The 18,607-nt window shown below is 41.5% G+C and overlaps 2 protein-coding genes across 3 annotated transcripts in view; both read right to left on the bottom strand.

Annotated features, from left to right (window-relative positions):
- Positions 1 to 155: 155 nt before the first annotated feature.
- On the bottom strand, positions 156 to 6,382 carry dnajc18 (DnaJ (Hsp40) homolog, subfamily C, member 18). Its single transcript, XM_079171026.1, has 8 exons — positions 5,876 to 6,382; positions 4,901 to 5,069; positions 4,674 to 4,819; positions 3,507 to 3,713; positions 3,297 to 3,409; positions 2,853 to 2,962; positions 2,585 to 2,757; positions 156 to 1,921 (listed from the first exon to the last, which is right to left on the bottom strand). Exons 1-8 carry the CDS (start codon positions 6,000 to 6,002, stop codon positions 1,797 to 1,799), a joined length of 1,170 nt encoding a protein of 389 aa, XP_079027152.1. The 5' UTR covers positions 6,003 to 6,382; the 3' UTR covers positions 156 to 1,796.
- Positions 6,383 to 9,833: 3,451 nt separating this feature from the next.
- Positions 9,834 to 18,607, bottom strand: part of ppp3ca (protein phosphatase 3, catalytic subunit, alpha isozyme) — a gene marked incomplete at both ends in the record, with an annotated part of 28,841 nt that continues 20,067 nt past the window's right edge. For both annotated transcript variants that reach the window (XM_079172392.1, XM_079172393.1), the window contains 8 exons: positions 9,834 to 10,012; positions 11,383 to 11,433; positions 12,081 to 12,178; positions 12,389 to 12,473; positions 13,118 to 13,198; positions 13,331 to 13,456; positions 15,525 to 15,619; positions 15,741 to 15,818. In XM_079172392.1, coding sequence (XP_079028518.1) covers positions 9,834 to 10,012; positions 11,383 to 11,433; positions 12,081 to 12,178; positions 12,389 to 12,473; positions 13,118 to 13,198; positions 13,331 to 13,456; positions 15,525 to 15,619; positions 15,741 to 15,818 — 793 coding nt within the window. The remainder of the gene's footprint in view (positions 10,013 to 11,382; positions 11,434 to 12,080; positions 12,179 to 12,388; positions 12,474 to 13,117; positions 13,199 to 13,330; positions 13,457 to 15,524; positions 15,620 to 15,740; positions 15,819 to 18,607) is intronic.

Genomic DNA, 18,607 nt, shown 5'->3' with positions numbered 1-18,607 from the left:
CTGCCCGATCACCTTGAAATAAAGAGACTTTGATTGTTATAGCAGTAGTAGGATAATGTGTAGTCTTCTAATGATGTCACCAAACAAACGAAGCATTCAGAGTCAAACCACCACCAAATGATGAATGAACAAATCAGACAGGCCAAGACATACTCTGATTACATCTTTTATTTTCAGGTATATTTGGCTGAAAACTGAATTCTGCAGTGTTTGCTCAGATGTACTACGACCCCGACTGATACCAAAACCTGATTTTTGCGTATCACAGTCAAGGTTTTTACATGTTTGGAGTTACAGTGTGGACCTGAATATTCTAGTCAATTAACATTTACTGTGTCAGTAGTCATGAAGATGTGGTTGCTGAAAAATAAATACGTAACTAATAACACACACTCGCTCACTGGGATGCATGCAACAGCAACAATAGGGAACACAGGATTGAACGTTAACTTAAAAGTGCTCGAGAAGAACCTGAATATTGTATGAGAACAGCTGAGGCAGCCTTAGTGCACAGAAACAAGTATCAGCGTCTGTTTAGGATTTAAATCATCTGTGGTTGGTATAAAGAATTAAAGTTAACACCTCCACAAGGTTAGCGTCCGATTAAAACGATTTAAACTGATAATTCTGTTGGAGATGAGAACAAAATGATTCTTCATAAAACAGTATAAATGACAAAAAAGGTACAGAATTTATAAAACATGGGCCAAATGGTATATACAAAATAATGTAAGCTTCTGCATGGTTTGGGAAAAGAAGGTATTGCATGCTGTTGAAGCCCAAGCGACCTCACAGATGTTGCTCACAGTCGAGCTTCTCCTATCTGCCAGGTACACCAGGACGTTGTGCAGGGCTGTGAATGGGCTCTTCGCTTGTGACAAATCAAAAATGACAAACTTTTTGCGACACACAACAGTCTTTTCTCACTCCTAAACCTCAAACACATGCCTGCAGCTTAAGTACCGAACGACTTCCTGAGTGGAAGCTTTAATGACCAGCGTAATAAAACCCCTGTGTGAGCAGCAGGAAGCTCTACAGTAGGAGACCGCGCATTTTTTGGCAAGTGCAACCTTTTTACAAACACACAATCAGAAAAATGTTGTCAAGAGTTGTTAAATTTAACCGTCATGTGCCTCCTATTGCTATAGTCCCAGAGGACAAATTGCCTGATCAACCACAGGAAATCTGATTCGTCAATGTCGTAATAATAAATAAAAAGGTCCTCTGTTATTTCACAGTACAGAAGCTCTCAGATGTGTCCAAAGACTACAGTACTATATTAGTCACTGTATTTTATTACTTCCTACAGGAAAAAAAAAAAGATGAGCCAAGATGCTCGGGCAACAATCACTCCATTTGACTATTAAATAACACCTAAAATGTCAGCAAGGACACAAAAACATGAAAGAAAAGAAATACAGGGAAGCTACAAAACCTAAACGATTAGAACGTGTATGAGTGAACATACTACTGCCTTCATAACCCCAAAGGGAGACCCCTTATGTCATGCCATTTCTATAAGAAAGTTTAAAGGCTCCGAGACATCATACACACTGCCACAGAGAGTCTGCACTTGATGCTGCTGCCGCCACAGCCAGGGTGGGCAGCTAACAATGCTAACTCTTATTTTCTACCATCGAAGAGGAGAGAAGGCACATTGTTTCCAGTGGCATAATCTCCCACCGACTGCGCTGTACCTAAGAGAGATTTCTTTACAAAGTGGCCGGATTGGATAAATTACACACTTTTTAATAAAATGCATTATTGTATAGTCTGTAAAGAAACTCGAGCGGTCCTCATTTGCCTCTCTGACGGCCGACCAATCGGTGCAGTTTGTCACAGTTGTCCAGCCGCATGGACTCGGCCTTCTGCTTCAACCGCTCGTCTCGGTACAGCTGTCCGAGGTTCGCCAAGTCCGATTCTGCAGAGGAGAAACGGAGCGCCAAAAGAGAGGTGCGTCACAATGGTTTAGAACAGCTTTTTGCACTTCAAAGAATAGTGCGACATTTGGGGGAAATATAGAGTTGGATGAAAAGAACAATACCACTCTCATGTCTGTATGGTAAATATGACGCTACAGCCAGCAAGCTTAGCTTAGCATAAAGACTGGAAGCGGATGGCGAAAAAAACAAAACTAGCCTGGCCCACAAAATCGGCCTGCATGCCACCTCTAAAGATAACAACACACTAAATCCTGTTTTCTTTTAAAATCAGTACAAAAACACGTTGCTGTTCTATGCGGGGATGTGTGCCGGAGTGTGTCTTAGGTAGCACTAGTTGCCAGGCAACCAGCGGAGATTCAAAGTTACTGCTCCCAGCTGCCGACTGTAGCCTCATATCTAAAGTACAGATATGAGAGTAGTAGCAATGGTATCACCCAATTTCCAGCCAGAAAGTAATTAAGGATATTTCCCAAATTACCGCACCTTTCCTTGGATGCAATGTGATTTTGAGGCTCTGGCTAGAAAATTATATAAAAGATTTACTGTAAATGAAGATTTGAGCTTTATCGAAATGAGCGATACCTGCACCGTAACAAAAGAAAAACAACTCCTTGTTTAAGCCCAATGAGCTGCTCGCTTACTTTGCTGTTTCTCTTTCCAGCAGCTGTTCTGCAGGTGTTCGATATAGTCGCTCTCAATAGTTTTCTCTAGTTCATCCAGCGCAGCTCCGCGGTATTCCTTCTCAAAACTTTTATCCACATAGTACGGCACACCCATGTGCTGCGTTTCCCTGGACACCACCAGCCCCATGGCCCTGAAAACACGATTAAAATGGATTCAGTGAAACGCCGCCGTCGACCGCGGGGATTTGCTCAAATGTCTACTTGTCGTGAGGTGCCACAGACTCACGGCTTATAGAAGAGACTGTAGGGCGGGTTAGTGGCCATCATCTGAGTAAACACTGATATGAGGATAAGCACCAGCACAGGGAGAAGCTGCAGCAGCGCTGTGAAGGTGTTCTGTGGGAAGATACAAAACAAAATCAGCACAGATTACAACGCATATGATCCTGCATGTAGGCTGCACTGATTCACGCCACACGACAGTACAGAGTGTCTTTGGAGCAAGTGAGGCAGTTATGAGGGACGTAAATGAATGACATGAAAATGAATCAGTATGGAGAAAACGGTCACTAGGAAGTTGCAGCCATGTTATAAATGCATCCCCAAAACCTTTCACTTCTCCAGTGCCTGTTAATGATTAGATCACAGCCACATCTCTCCAAGAAGACAGCAGCATAATACTGTAATTGCTAAACGGGGATTTGTCTTCATGCTTTCGTGAGTCACCGACCTGACTCTGGTTCTCCTCCACCACCTCCTCGCGCCTCTCAAAAGCGCGTCGACGACGAGGCTGATAGAACTGAGAGTAGGAGGCTCCCTGGTTGGTGTACACGTGGATGTTTCCTGCAGAGAGACACACACACACACACACGCGCTTCTTTAGCCTCGACACTTCCACAATAAACACAGTGGGTCATAATCCTAAAATTGTAACACCCACCTGTTGGAAATCTTCCTCCAAAGAAGATATTGAAGAGCTCCTCGGGGGAAATGTCGGCCTCGAAGTCCCTGTTGAAGCTTCGGTAGTATCCGTGGCGGCTGTGGTTGGATTGTTGGGGCGCGTTCGAAGCCGCCGATTGATCTCCGTATTGATCGTACTGCTGCCTCTTCTCCGGGTTGCTCAGCACTGCATATGCATTGCCTATTGCTGTTGGGAGAGGAGGGAAACATTTGGTCGTGGCATTTAAATAGGTCGGCAGAATATACGCACCAATGACGCCTTAAAATAAAGTACAGGTAGATAATCATGGCCTAAGTTTTAGGGGAAGTGAGCCCCGTTTATTTTTTGCCTATATTTGTTTATATTTTGGCAAACTGGCAGCATTGCACTTATGCTAAATTAGCTATTAGCGGTTCCTCTTTATGTACCATGTATGTACTCACGACTACCACTGGATCATTTTGAAACTGAGGGAAACTTCACCATTTTAAGGACTTTCTTATTTCCATGATTTACAAGCGGACACCAGAGTTCCTCCTCTGAAAGTGTACGTCCCACTACATTTAAAAATACGTTTGTCATTTCTGTGCGGTGAGATTTAACTTGAGCTATGACTCAGAGGAGGAGTATTATTTTTGACGCAAATTGCGATAGTTGGGCGTTCTTGGTTTTAACGTACTTCTGCCTGTAACTGCTGCCCGTGTTGGTGAACGGGCAAAATCAGCAGGCAAAAAACTACACTAACCATCTTTCAGTTGTTTTTAGAATATCTGCATTCACTTAATGTAGTATCTTTTTCCTCCCGTCTCTCCGGCCGCACCTCCACTGGGCCATAAATGAATACAAACAGCTCCAGAAGGAATTTCTGAACTTAATTCAAAGTATTAAAGCTGCGTGACGCGCCTTAAAGCCTCTGCCCTGCTGAAGCTTGTTTAAACATGACACTAGGAGCGTGAGGGCGCGGCTCCTGCACCGACCGTGACCTCTGACTCTGCTGAGAGGTGGTAACTGAGAAGAAGAAGAAGAAGAAGAATTCCCTTTGTGGGATCAGGAGAGTAGTGCTTCACAACAGTCCTAAAAGCAGTCCCACAAAAACACAATAACAATGGACAATGAAAAGGTATCATCACCAGTCTCACAGAAACAAAGCAGGTTCTTTTCTCGTACCTTTGAAAGCATCCGTGGCTCCTGGAGCAAAGTTCTTGTCGGGGTGAAACTTGAGGGCCAACTTCCTGTACGCCTTCTTCAAATCTTCCTCGCAGGCATTTTTGGTAACGCCGAGGATTTCGTAAAAGTCCTTGCAATTCTTTATCCTGCAATAAAAAATTATTGTTATTATTATACTATTGCTGAGTGACAAAGTGAAAAGCACACGTCAAAGAGTCGAGAGTCACCTGAGAACCCCCTGCCGCTGCTCCTCGGTGAAGCTCTTCTTCTCCTCGCCACCTACGTTACTCGTTTCATTGCTCCCGATGTCCTCGTCTCCCCAGCCGGTCGGCGGTGGGACGTGGTTGGCTTGAGGAGCGGCGGTGCCTCCGTTCCTCACTATGGCATCTATCAGCACTGCAAACAAGAACACAGTGGCGGAGGTCAGCTGACAAGTCAGGTGGAAATGAGGAGAGATGATGGAGAAAGCTGAAACACGATAGGTGTCGGTACCGGTGAATATCACAAATTAAATTAAGGTTAGCGGCCAACAAAAATGTATATAATCGACCATTAACATTCAGATTGATGACACATTAAAAAGTATTATAGCAGGGCCTCCAGAACAGCTTGAATGCTCATTAACATAGAAGATATTCATCTGAGACTCTGATGGAGGGATGGACACCATTTTTCTAAAACTTATTTGTGGAGGCATTTAAAAAATATATTAATTATTTTAATCTATACAATACATGAGTAGAGTGATGTTAACTGTGCACTGCACATCAAAAGTTAGTCACTCCTTGCACTACATGTGCATACTGCTGTAAAATGGACCCTGTGACATTTAACTGCCTCATGCACGGTGTGTTCAGGGAGCTCCAGGTAATAATCTACCGCAACTCATTCATCCTGGTTATGACGGGCGAGATAAAGCAAAGTCAGATCCAAACACAGCACTGCCTCAGAGTGAACCGCAAAGGAGACAAGGAAGCCCTTAAGAGTCCTTAAACTCAGCATGCAGCCTACACAGACATTAAGTATTAAAGCTAGCAGGCTCGCGTTTGGTCTCTGCTTCTAAAAATAGCAATTCACTGCACCCAACGTGAAATCTGTCAAATACATGTCCGACTGTTCATACAAAAGGGGGTGAGTTGGCTGGTTGGCCAACGTTAGCCGGTCAGGACTGCCATTGCAGAATGTGCGTCAGCTAATTTTACCTCTGGCCCGGGTGCTGGGGTAAATATTCTGGGCTTCATAGAGCAGCTGCAGCGCCCGATCCGTCCGTCCTGACCGTAAACACAGCTTCGCCTTCTCGATCAGCCGGTCGGCCTCTTCTTTGACCATTTTACCGTCACGGGAGTCGTATCGCTGGTCCGGTGGTCGCTGTCTCTAGATGCCTTATCCCCCCTCGTGCAATGTGCGTCAATATATCATATGGCAACAAAAAAAGAAAAAGCGAGCCGTTAGAGCTAACGTTAGGTATCCCCCGGTTAGCTTTGGTTTCAGACAGCTGCGTAACGTTAGCTAGGGCGCGAGCCTGCAGTCACTCAAAAAAAAGTCCTTCGCACTATTATCCGATCTGCAGACGATGGCGGTTGGTGTCAGCCTGCAAACAGGTCTGCAGCTGGGCCATTTTTAACAGCAAAGGGTTTGAAATATGCTGTTTTTTTTTGTAGTCGGGCTTTTCTTAGCGGTGGTTTAAAGGGCCACCCTGTGGAACTAAACTGGACCTCCTCAGCTGTGATGGACAGGAGGTGGAGGCAGAACGTCATATCCTGTGTAGGGAAATATGTAGAAAAAGCACCTGATATTGAGTCAGAGCGCTGATTACTTGTTATTTGTCTGTTTATTTACAAGTTAGGCCATTTTTTTTGTCCTTCCGATTGCTTTTCCTGTCAGTTACCTACCAAGAAAACCCAGCAGGTTGAGCAACATCAGCAGGTGTATAGTGATGCTGCAGCATTCAAGGGCTTTCATTTAAGGCATTCTTACTTGTGGTGCATTCAAGTGCCAATGAGGGAGGGCTAAATACAAAATAGTGTTTTTTTATTTTTATTTTTATCCATCAAGTGGTAGATTTCTGCCTTTGATTGCAGAATGAACAGATAATGTATGTTATGGATATTTTTAATTAACCAACCAATAAAACTGCACATTAGCAAATATGGGTTATGGTAACATTACATAAGATGACAAATTGTAAACGTCTCTGTACCAATTGAGATGTTTCGGCACACAATCAGATTTAGATGTAACAGACTGTAGTGTAATGATTTTGATAATTAAGTGTGATAAATATTCTTTGTTGGCTACACTGTACACAAGTAAGGCATGCAATTAGTTCTGAGGGGTTGTACCGTGATGTAAGTCATGGTAATAGTTGCAACTAGCATTAATAGAAATAGAAACTATGCAATACATTTTTTGTTCATGCATATTTTATTCAAGAGTAAAAAAATGTGATTTGTCCCATAGGGCATGCTTACAATGTGTGTATCATTTAGGAAGTCAAATGCCAAAACATATTTCCATAGATAATAAAAAATGTTGCAAGATAAAATCCATTATATTTGTTTGTTGAAATATGCATGGAGACCATACAAGAACCAGAAACAGAGGAAGGAAAATAACCATAAGCTAATTTGTAACAATAATAATATCAGCAGTAAATATAACCAGAGTACAATGTTTCCTGTTAAACGTAAGTGCGACACGTGATTTTCTTAGTGTCCGATTCATTTACATCTGAAAACCATGCTATCATGCTTTGGCAGCCTGAAAGTTGCTTTTCACTGAGATTATAGTCATTCACACTATTGAACATTTTCTGTACATCAGTACAACAGAAAAAAATAAACACAAGGCTTCGCACCTTAGAAGGGCATCTCTGCATACAAGAAATCAATATAAAATTAAAAGCAGTGGTAATAAATAACAGAATTAAAAAATGGACAAAACCAATCAAAGGAAGCCTATTTATAAAATGTATAAAACAAGACAAATAAAACTACAAATGTAATTCAAAAATAAAATAATTCAAGTTTACTATTCGAAACACAACTATCACAATTATAATCTCACGTAACAATTAGGAACTTAATTGCATGCATTGATGCGTTCCATACCATAGATGCTGTGTTAAAAATCACGTTCTGTCCATCCTTAATTCACATACCTTTATCATTAAATAGAAAGATGAAATATAAAGTAGAAAAAATATTAATGTGTGAAGGGAAATTCTAGAAATTTATGTGATAGTAAGTGTCGCTTGAGGTTTGGGCTTCACTGGTATCAACTATCCCTAATAATTCATTTTGAAAGAACTAGAATGTTTCCTGTTTTAATTTAGTTTCTTTTCATTTGGACTTTAGATTTGATGTTTTATGTGGATCACAGTGTGGGTGCACTTTGCCAGTCAAGTTTTTCTCAGGCCTCTATCTCCACTGTACTGCAGTGGAAATTAGATTAGAAAAATGGTTGAAAAGCAAGAAATCATATGCAATGTACACAATTTGATGCAGTATGGGTGGATTGATAAACCAAATGCCTGGTCTACACTGCGCTCTGATTTAATGAAGGAAATACTTCTGACAACTTTAAACTAATCCAAAATCAATTTCAGTGAAAAATAAATCACATTTGTTCTCAAATTAAGCATTAATTCATTCATTTCTGGTCAGGATACAATCTTCAAATCTCTTTCTGGATGGATCTAAGCATGCTTATTCAAAATGACACAATGGTCTTTGGTTGTTAAATAAAAGATACTTCAAATATATGCATTCACAAATTTGTAGAATTTCCCTCTTCCTCTGACATAGTACTTTGTTTAGCTCTTAGGCATTAAATCTCATTGAATTTGCAGCACAGCAAATTGTGCAATAACTCAAAGGGCGCTAATGTATTCTTTTACTTGCTCTTTAGCAACAATAAGGTGAGAAATAATCAGGTAGTGAGTTGACAGCAGGACATGTCCCAAAGTTCAAAATGACTTCTTCTTTTTCCCTCTGTGGTCCAGAAACAGGTGTTAATACCGCTTTGTTGCCAGTCATAGCGATGCAGAGGAGATGAGAAAAGACTCCCTCAGTGGAGGATGCTCAAGTGTATACTTTCCAGAAAGTGTGTGAGGTATAGCTTGATAAAATGCCATGCTTCTTAAACATTTAATGGAGAGGAAGAAAAAATAATTTAAGGATGGTCTGGATGAAAATATAAACCTTTGAGACTCCATATGAACGTTCATCAAAATGTATCTTCATATGGGCTTGTGTGCTCCTTTTGGAGAAATTTTCAGATGTTCTAAAGGAATCTTGGTGTTTAATATGTGATAAAATAGTACCTACAGTGAAAACAAAGTTTCAAAATGCTCTTTTCATCCCCTCCCTGTCTTCCCTCATCCCCTCCAAGTTACTTCTTGCTAGGAGATGACTGATAATGCGGGGAGGAGAGGAAAGGAGACTATTGAAACAAACCCACGAACGAGTTTGATCTCAGACTGCAACAGCTTTAGCACCCTGTCCTCTTTCCCCTCTACAGGATGGTGGCATCTTAAATAAATCAATTTAATTCCACTGGTAAGATTGCGCTGCACGTTTTAAGAGGTCCACATTTAGCTTTCTTTCTTTCTCACAAAGTGGTGTGACTTTTTAATATAAAACTTGTAGGCAAACAAGATTCTTTTCCTCGTTAAGTGAAATTGTGAGTGATATATAGTAAACACTTTATAAAACAGTAACATGATTCGTGTGGCATGGATACTGCAATTATGTCTTCTGCCAGGCCCTGTGATGAAGGAGCAGACACTTGTCAGCACTCAGAACAACACGACCCCCCCCCCCCCCCCCATCAATTCAGCCTGTAATTGAACTGAGACAGGGAACAACAGGCAGAAACAACTTTCAACCACACTTTCAGTCAAGCTGCAGCCTTTCTGGCCTCTCCTTATCCCTGCCCTCTGCTATGAACCCCAGCTCCCCCCCCCTCCCCCAACTGTGCAATGACATACTGTCATGAAAAAAAAATGACCTTTTTTCGCCCGTTTTAGTTTTGCTGCAGATTTTCATGTTCTGTCTGTGGGCCTGGTTTATTTCTATGTTCTGAGGCCTGAATTCACGATTTGGCAAAGTCTTGCTGCACAGCGCAACAGCTGCACGGGACTGAGGCTCAGACAGCACATCACTGGATGTTGCTGTTGTCATCCGTGCCGTTTGCCTCTGACATATTCATCTTTCCCATGGAGTGACCCACATGGTTCACCCCGTCCTTGCGAGGTGGCATGCGCTCGTTGATGCGGTCTAGGCCCTTGGCCTCCGCAAAGCTGGCGATCTTGTGCTGGGGGGAGAACCCGCGGATGGCTGAAAGGAGAAAACACATATAACGGTATCAGGCTCACCTTGTAGTGGCACAGTCTCAGAATATTCCAGGTATCATGTCATATAGAGTTTTTTACATACTACCGGTTAATGCCACTCAGTTATTGCTGCAATTTGAGACCTAACAGACTCCCTGTGACACTTTTTTGCCACACACACAACATAAAAAAGCCAAAAACTGAGTTGTAAAAGTCCTTGCCTGCATGCGGCACAAGTGTTTAATTGAAAAGAGCTGCTTTTTTTGTTTTTTGGAGGCATCATTGACATGTTATCTGCATTTATAAACTGCTGCTTACTGCTTACTTTCCTACAGGAGGTGCAGATTAACATTGTACAGTCCATCAACTCATATACTGTTGTTTTACAGATTTAAAACTCCCTCAGTTTACTTACCCCACCCCAGTATTCAGTTCCAACAGAAAATACATCGAATAAGAGGAAAGATGTCCACAAAGTCCTGTGACTTGAAGCATTTGTATCATTTGTTTTCTAAATGGTCCACAAATGCAGCCAACTATCTCCTAACTAACCCTCATTGTGATAAACAAAAGACACGTTTCTAAACAATGAATGTCTACAACTATGTAAGATATACTGTACATGTAAATGAAAATATATATTTGTGTTAGTACTGTAAATTACTGTCTAATAACCGAAGCTTCTTGGTTAGTGAGCAATGATTACCTTAGACATATCATGAGGACCTGAGGCTTCATGATGCATATTTCATGTAGATGCTCTGGTTTCTTGTTCTTGGGCATGCAACACTTTTTTAGGACCAGATGGAGGCCATTTACAAGCCAAACCAAAAACAATGAATTATTGTAGTCATGCATCTCTTAGCAGCACTTGACTTTGCAGTGTTTTAATTTATCATGAATGTGCCTTAAGCTGTTCTTTTTTTTTATTTTGCCTTTCCTTCACTTTTTCTTCCAGTTTGTGATGACCAAATCCAAACAATCATTGTTGGTACTAAGCCTCTCTCTGTTGGTGTAGGCAGTGGGTGAGGGGCCTGGGACAATAGTGTATTAAGTGTGGAACATTTAGTGTTATCTCCCCAGTTCCGCCTCCCTCCTCGGTACCTCGACCAAACACAATCCCTCACCAGCTCCCCACCCTGCAAGTACTGCTAATTGTGAGATGTCTTTCCTCTTGACCACTCAGGCACCCGTTAGAAAACAATAGCCATCCAGCCAATCCCGGGATCAAACTGTCCTGTGAAATGTTTGAGATGCTTGATGGAGTTATTGTTGTGTGAGCTGTTGTGTGCATGAAGTGTTAGTGGCAGGTGACCTCTGCAGCAGGACACCCTGACAATATGTGGAGGGGTGGAAGATGGGGCAAAGGTTTACCTTCTCCATCCTCATCAGTCGGCTCGATGGCTTCAATGGCTTCAATGGTGGCTGAGGGGGGGAGGAGGGGAGCAGGTTACTCCTGATGAAGCCATGCAAATGTAAAAAAATGCAGCCCCGGCGAACAGGCGGCTCATGTGAAGCCAGATGTGATACACATGTTCACTGGCAATGCAGCCAAACTCGGAGGAAATGCCATGCTTCAATGCTGAGAGAATTAGTGTCAATCATGGGTTAGGTATGAAAAATAAAAAAAAATAGATCCAAAGAGAGAGGACAGATATATTGAGACAGAAAGAGTAATAGAATGAGTCGAGGCAGCAATAGACTTTAGGTAAGAGGGCAAAGAATGTTGCTCCATACAGAGCTCCAGAGGACTGCGGTCCCACACACACCTCCCTTGTCGCTAAAAGTTGCAGATTGATTGATGGATGGATTTCACGATGTTATTGGATGAAAGTGGTGGTAGTAGACCAATTGGAAAATACAAAGAAATTATTTGTTTGCATATATTGTTAAATAGGGGCACAATATGACTAAAAGGGTTAAAAGGGCATTGTTCATTACATCTCAACTTTAAGTCACAGAAGGAAAGAGAGAAAGAGAGAGGTAAGGCCAATGGTAGGACTGAGAATGGTTACAAAAATAAGATGGGAGTAGAGGGTAGAGGAAAGGCTTATGCTGATCCTTGTACTCACCACTCTGCAGTGTCTGTTTGCCTCCAGAGAGAACCCCACTCGGCAGCATGCCAGTGGGCGTCAGGCCTTTAAGCGTCAACACATTTTCACTCTCCTCTCTGCAGGAAACACAGAGGCAGGCAAACAGGTCACAAAACGTCACTGAACCCGGATCACGCTGGAGAAAAAAACCCGTTGTGAACCCCATTGTGACAACAGTGGATGCACACACTCACACACATGTACAGACAGAAACACCTGATACCGTTTCGAAATGTGAACATATGCAATCATACCGACATTCACATACACACAAACATAAAGTCTACCTGAGAACTGAGAACATTTTGGCCATTTTCCCAATAGCACGGATCTTGTTCCTGATCACCTCCTTGCGTGCTGCAGCTGCATTGGCTGCAAAGAAATATATATACATATACTGTCATTATGGGCTTCTCTGATGCAACCGATGCAGAAGCCTACATAATGCATGAGAAACTTGTCGTAGGGTTCTATGAAACATACACTATATGTTTGTTGATGCATAAGCTACTGGGATAATAGTCACGTTCATTGTAAAGCACACTGTTATTATCGGCCATTGTAATGCATTATATACTGTAATTATATGCCCATGTGACTCTATACTGTAGACTCATAGCGTGTATGTAGTGAATCAGAGATTCTCTGATGCAATAAACATGGTCTTCGTTTCTGATGAACTACACGACACTGTTCTAGTTTTAATTTACAAGATCACGTGACAATTTACTGCATGTACTGTAGCAACAATGGATTCAAGCCACGGAAAAAAAAAAAGGTGATGACATCATTAAAAGCACATGAAAGGAGAATAATTTCACGCCTGATTTTCTCTCACGCCTGTTAGTGATCCAACCATTAAACAAGTTTGGCACAAGCAAAGAAAACCCCAAATCCAGCCCAAGTATGCCGATCTCCTTCCATGGAAGACCTCCTACTGCCTGGAGTCTGAATTCAACCCACAATGCAAAGTATAAATCAGACATTATCAAGTAAGTATTTACAAAACTTCTTACCATCAAATATCTCATCTTCATCATTCATCGTGAGTTCATCATCAGAGCAGATGCTCAGCACATTCACCAGCATTTCTGTGACTGGGGAGGAAATACAGTAAGAGGGGAAGTCAATTGAGCAGTCAGCCACGAAGGTGACGGATGAGGAGGTGATGTTGAATGAAAAACGCCTGGCACATATCAGAAGACGTTTGTTCTAGAAACACTTGATACCTTTCTCTCCAACAAATGGCAGAGACCAGGTGAAGACGTCCATGAAGTTGGGCAGCCAGTAGGGATGTGGTGAGCAGTTGAACTGTCGGATGTTCATGACATTATTTTCATATTTCAGTACAGCAGCTGTTGGGGAAGAAGAAGAAGAAGAAGAAGAAGAAGAAGAGGGGAGACAGTAGAGTAACATTTAGTCCATATAGTCCCGCTAATAGCCTGCTACGAAATGATAATGCTACTTAAATACAAATATTTAATAGAATCAGATGTCTTCTGCTAAAAAGAAAAAGTTATAGTGTGGTATACAAATCTAAGCTTATATAACAAATTGTTTTTTAATAGTGTGCACTGTGCAGGATCTTTTCACTGCACAGAAAATTAAGACAATAAATGGAATGTAGCTGCATCAGGCCTAATGTTTCATAAATGCTCTGTTCAAATGTATTCATGCTCAGTGATGTTAACCATTTTAATATGTGTTGTACATGCAGCATGTGAGAGAGCAGACACAGAGCAGAAAATGAGACATTCGACCACTAGATGGCCTAGCTGAGGCCAGGGATTGCTGACACTGTTACATCAAGAGGGATAAAGCCACATGGAGATAGTCAGCGATGCCGACAGTCCCTCCCACGCTCCCCATCTCCCATAGCCCATAGCAACCAAGACACAGATCTGAGAACACAAACAAACGGGGGCTCCCTGATGCATTCTTATGCCTGCTCACAAGCTAGATGCAGATACATTAACCCGTACACTCCAGTTTGTGCTGTTAAAACCATTTTAATAGGTAAGTCAAAGGAGCCCCATGGTAGTTATTTGTATCACTTGTGAAGTGTTTTGCATGAAATCTACCCCAGATGCAGTGGAAAGGCCTCGAGATGGAGGTGTTGCAGAGATACTGCAATCGGAACATTTCATTTAACAGTAAATTCATGTCTCAAAGCCTGCCTGTCTACTTTACATAGCCATGGAAATGATATGATGTATCGATGGAAATATCCAGGAATATTAATATTGGCTGGACCGCAGCAAAGCGCGGGGGGGGGGGCAGCTCTATAACGCGTTAGTCTGTCACTGAGTGAGTGATGAAGTTACACCATTGGTCGGTCGAGTTGGAGTTTCTCCATTGGCCATCGCTCTTTCAAAATGAGTCCAACTGTTTTTCCGTTGGTGACGTCTTTGCCTCAGCGATCAATCATCTGATCCACTTCCTCAATGAAATGTAATTTCTTGTCTACCTTCTCTGTTAAATTATAATTTCTATAATATATATTGTCATTTCTTTTTACTTTCTCTCATTTTGTTACATTGTTATTATTGAGAGTTTCTTATAAATAGCATATGTCCTGATACAATGATTAATCAATAAGAAGAATGGATTCATATTTGTTGTGGTATCCGTATCCCAGTTTGATTGTTTTTGCGTAGTGTGGGCGTAGCGAGTGTGTGGTTGAGCGAGAGGGAGAGAGTGTTGCGCTCGGAGCAGTCAGGAGTTGGTGATCGGCCCGGAGAGGAAATATTCAGTTTACTACCACTGACTATCCCACATTGAGCATACACGTTCCAGCCAAACACTAGGTCTCTGCCTAGTCTTGTTTGACATAGCTTAAAAGGTGCAAAATATGAGATAAGGAGCATTTTCTATTGCCCCTCAACGGCTCTCAACATGTTGACATGTTGAGCCGGCGGCTCGCAGCTAACGGTGCTAACAGTACAAACATCAGCACAGTGCTGTCAGAGACAACGGTGTTTACCTGAGAGGGAACCGGACACTTACGTTATGACATCGTCGGTCCAGAAAAGCATTATCAGCTGTAAGCAGTGCAGAGCAGCGTCCGTTCGCTAACCAGTGGGGCACGCTCACATGCACTAACATGCACTAAAAGCTCGCGCAGCCAGTCTGGCTATGTCAACAAATCAAGGAGAAGCTTGGATAAGAACACACACAGAGGGAGAGTGACTTCATACTCTGCTCAGGTAGACATTACTCCATCGATATATTTACATTGTAAATTGGTTACTGCTCTGTTAATGCTCTGAGTGTCGAATATAGCGCCTTTAATATCACTCAGACCCGTTTCTGTGACTCAAGAAAACACTGTGCAAAAATATGATACACAGAGGACAGACCTGCAAATGGGAAAAACAAACTGAATCAAACACGAGTATAAAATTAACAAAGAGATTTTCTGACCTTTGTTGTTGTAAACATCCAGGTAGTTTGGTGCTGAGAAGATGGTAATGAGGGAAGGGAATCCAGTGGTCTGACTTTTGCGGTACATCCGGTAGCTTTGGCGGTCAGGTGGAGGTGGAGAAAAAGCAGAGCTTGTTTTTATATATGTAAATGTGTGTCTATTTTTGTTTCTGTGGATACGTGTGTCTTGTAATGCGTGTTGTATGGATAACGTACCCTGCATCTTGTGCTTCATGAGCTCGAATAATAGATAATAGGTTATTGCTCTGCAGGAACTCGCATACAGCTGGATAACTGGAAAAGATTTAATAAAAATGGGGGTTAGAGACGTCACTGAGAATGCTTTTAAAGTACTGTACAATAAGAAAGAGTATGACAGAGAACAAATCAATGAAATTAAGCACACAGAATTTGACAGAATTTAAAAAAAATGTTTTCTTTTCCATCACACAACTGAACTTCATTCATACTGCAGGTTACTAATTTCACATCCAGTTTCACTCACCAGCAAATGAACAAAGACGTATCACTCATGAATGCATTTATGAAAGCCTGGCTGAGGATGATGCAAGGGTGTGAAAACCAATCCAACAGCTACCTGTTGCAGTTAAAAACAAACTAACCCCGTATAAGCTTCGGTTGGAGCTTCCTGCCCCCCTGCTCTAAGCTGACAGGAAATGTGCCTGAAAGGAAGGGAAGCCTGCGAGGTAGCGCAGCCAAACTGAGTGCGATGCTACACTCACACATGACATAACATATAAGCAACCCATATATATCCAATGCAAATATTATGTCATATTTCAAGTTGTCAGGTCATAATGTTGCCCCAGGACGACCTTTGGAAAGTAATAATATTGTTTGCCACACCTTTCCCGCTGCTGCGGTCCAAATCTCCCAGGTCCATTTATCTTGTCATATACCGTTAATGTGTGTAGTGGTGAAATATAATGTGAGCATTGAGGGTTTTTTTCTTGTTTTTTGGAATATATATTTCACCTTATATTATTGCAATTGTTTTTGTTCTTCTGATGATTCCATTGATCTTTTCTGTTCCATTAAGTATTTTATTGTGATATTTTGTATCAAGATTTGTCGATTGGGATTGTTATCTCCCCACTGGCTGCATGCCGAAGTCATCCTCCATGTTTGTCTGGCCAGATGGACAATGAGCTGTCCCACGGAGAAAGAACCACATGACTTCCTATCTGACAGTTCAGACTATTGCATAGCGATGGAGCAGATATGGAGCAGATGTAGGACCAGAACTTGTCTCCAAAGACAAAATGAAAACATAAGATCCCACTGAAAAACATCCGACCTGTGTCACACAGGAGGGACATGTAATCAGAACTGGGACACTTCCAGCTGCAGTGTGAATGTAGCCTTCCATTTCACAGCCCTCACCACAGTTATATAATACCTCGAAGGTTGTGTTATGTCATTCACTGTATCTTCCCTTCAAACTATGTCTCCTGGGTTGGAGGAAAAAAAGATTATGAATTACAATTTGATTAGCTCTTTTAAAATTGGAATGCCCTCAATTCAGAAACAACTCAGTCTATCTTAGTTTAAGTCCTTTGTGATTCCTTTATGTCTTCCTGCTGCTGTATTCCAGATAACATCAGACAAGATAAGATATCCTCAGATCCGTCAGGCGTTAGTGCCAACCCACTTACAAATGATGCTGCTAACATTTGCTTGATTATTTAATCTAACTATCTTAACTATCTTTCTAAGAAATGTATTCTTTAGCGACTTTGATAATTGTTATTGAGGTTGAACGAGCAATGCATAATATATGTTCACTAGCAGCTGTGCATCCTGTCAAAATAGTGCTGAATAAAGCGCTAATGAAGAAGACACTCACAGATGCTCTGGGTGAAAGCTTTAGCCAAAAGCACCAAATGTAAAATATGAATCATACACTGCAAACACCCCAGATTCTGTCGGTGCAAGCCTTTCACACATCAATGTTCACCTAAAAGAGTTCAATAAGACACATTTAAAAACTATTATTAAATCGTTTGGAGATGTGAAAACCTTTTAGTCTCAATCTGCTAATTACTGTTTGCAATGATCCATATTCGCTGATTCACTTATTAGTACAGCACTGCAAATAACAAATTATTTTTGTTATCAATTAATCTGCCAATTTTTTGTTATTCATCTGTTATGCTGATAAAATGTCAGACAATAGTGAAAGTGTTACCATGGCCACGGTGACGTTTCCAAATTGCTTGTGTCGTTTGACCAACAGTCGGATATTAAATTCACGGTAATAAACTTGAGAAAAGCAGCAAATACGAGAAGCTAAAAGACATTTGTTTGACATTTGATCTTAAATGATTCATTCTAAATTGTTGATTACTTCTCTGACCATTGACTGATAATCAACAAATGGCTTCAACCCCAGTCACTTTTATTTTTTCCAGACCTACAGTAGCATATACAGTACATGCTCTCCCAGCGACAGTCCACTTTCTTACAGTCACTGCCATCCACGCACCCATCAAACCTTCACAAGCGTTTCAAATATTTAAGTGCTCAAAGGTTTGTACCGGAAGAAATAACAAGGAGGCTGCTGTGCCCTGAGCACCTGGCGAAACTGTGCCATCCTCATATATCTAGGTCACATGGCTAATATTCCCTTGGTGGCCAGTATATAAATTACAGGAATAGCTGCGTTACACACTAACATGGATACGCTGTAACCCTTTCCACTATGGCTGACAGTACACCCTGCTAGAACTGTAACATGTTATATAAGTGTTTCTATTAAAAACACATCAACAGTGCTTTTCTGACTTAGAAATAAGGGCAATTTTTGGATTACACTTTTCTCACAATTATCTTTTGCCATAGCTATAAAGCAGTATTTTCTATTCATTGTGCACAGTACTGGCACAAATGTCATGTAATAACATAAAAATACAGATCCCACCGTACACTATGTACTAATTTATTTTCTGGTCCGCTCCAACGGTATTTATTGATTACTGCGAGGGAACACAGTACACACACATTGCTTGCCTGCGGCTCACATTCCTTCCTCTCCCCTTTGTGAAAACACACAATTATGTGTC

Source organism: Pholis gunnellus (genome assembly GCF_910591455.1).
Source record: "Pholis gunnellus genome assembly, chromosome: 13".
Lineage (NCBI taxonomy): Eukaryota > Metazoa > Chordata > Actinopteri > Perciformes > Pholidae > Pholis > Pholis gunnellus.
This window is presented reverse-complemented; position numbering and strand designations above follow the sequence as displayed.

Excerpts from the sequence above, each read along its gene's own strand:
- dnajc18 (XM_079171026.1), bottom strand. The coding sequence starts at position 6,002 with ATGGTCAAAGAAGAGGCCGACCGGCTGATCGAGAAGGCGAAGCTGTGT. Across the intron at positions 2,758-2,852 it reads TACAGTCTCTTCTATAAGCC|GGCCATGGGGCTGGTGGTGT; the intron begins GTGAGTCTGTGG and ends TCGTGTTTTCAG. Across the intron at positions 1,922-2,584 it reads CTGGAAAGAGAAACAGCAAA|AATCGGACTTGGCGAACCTC; the intron begins GTAAGCGAGCAG and ends TCTCCTCTGCAG.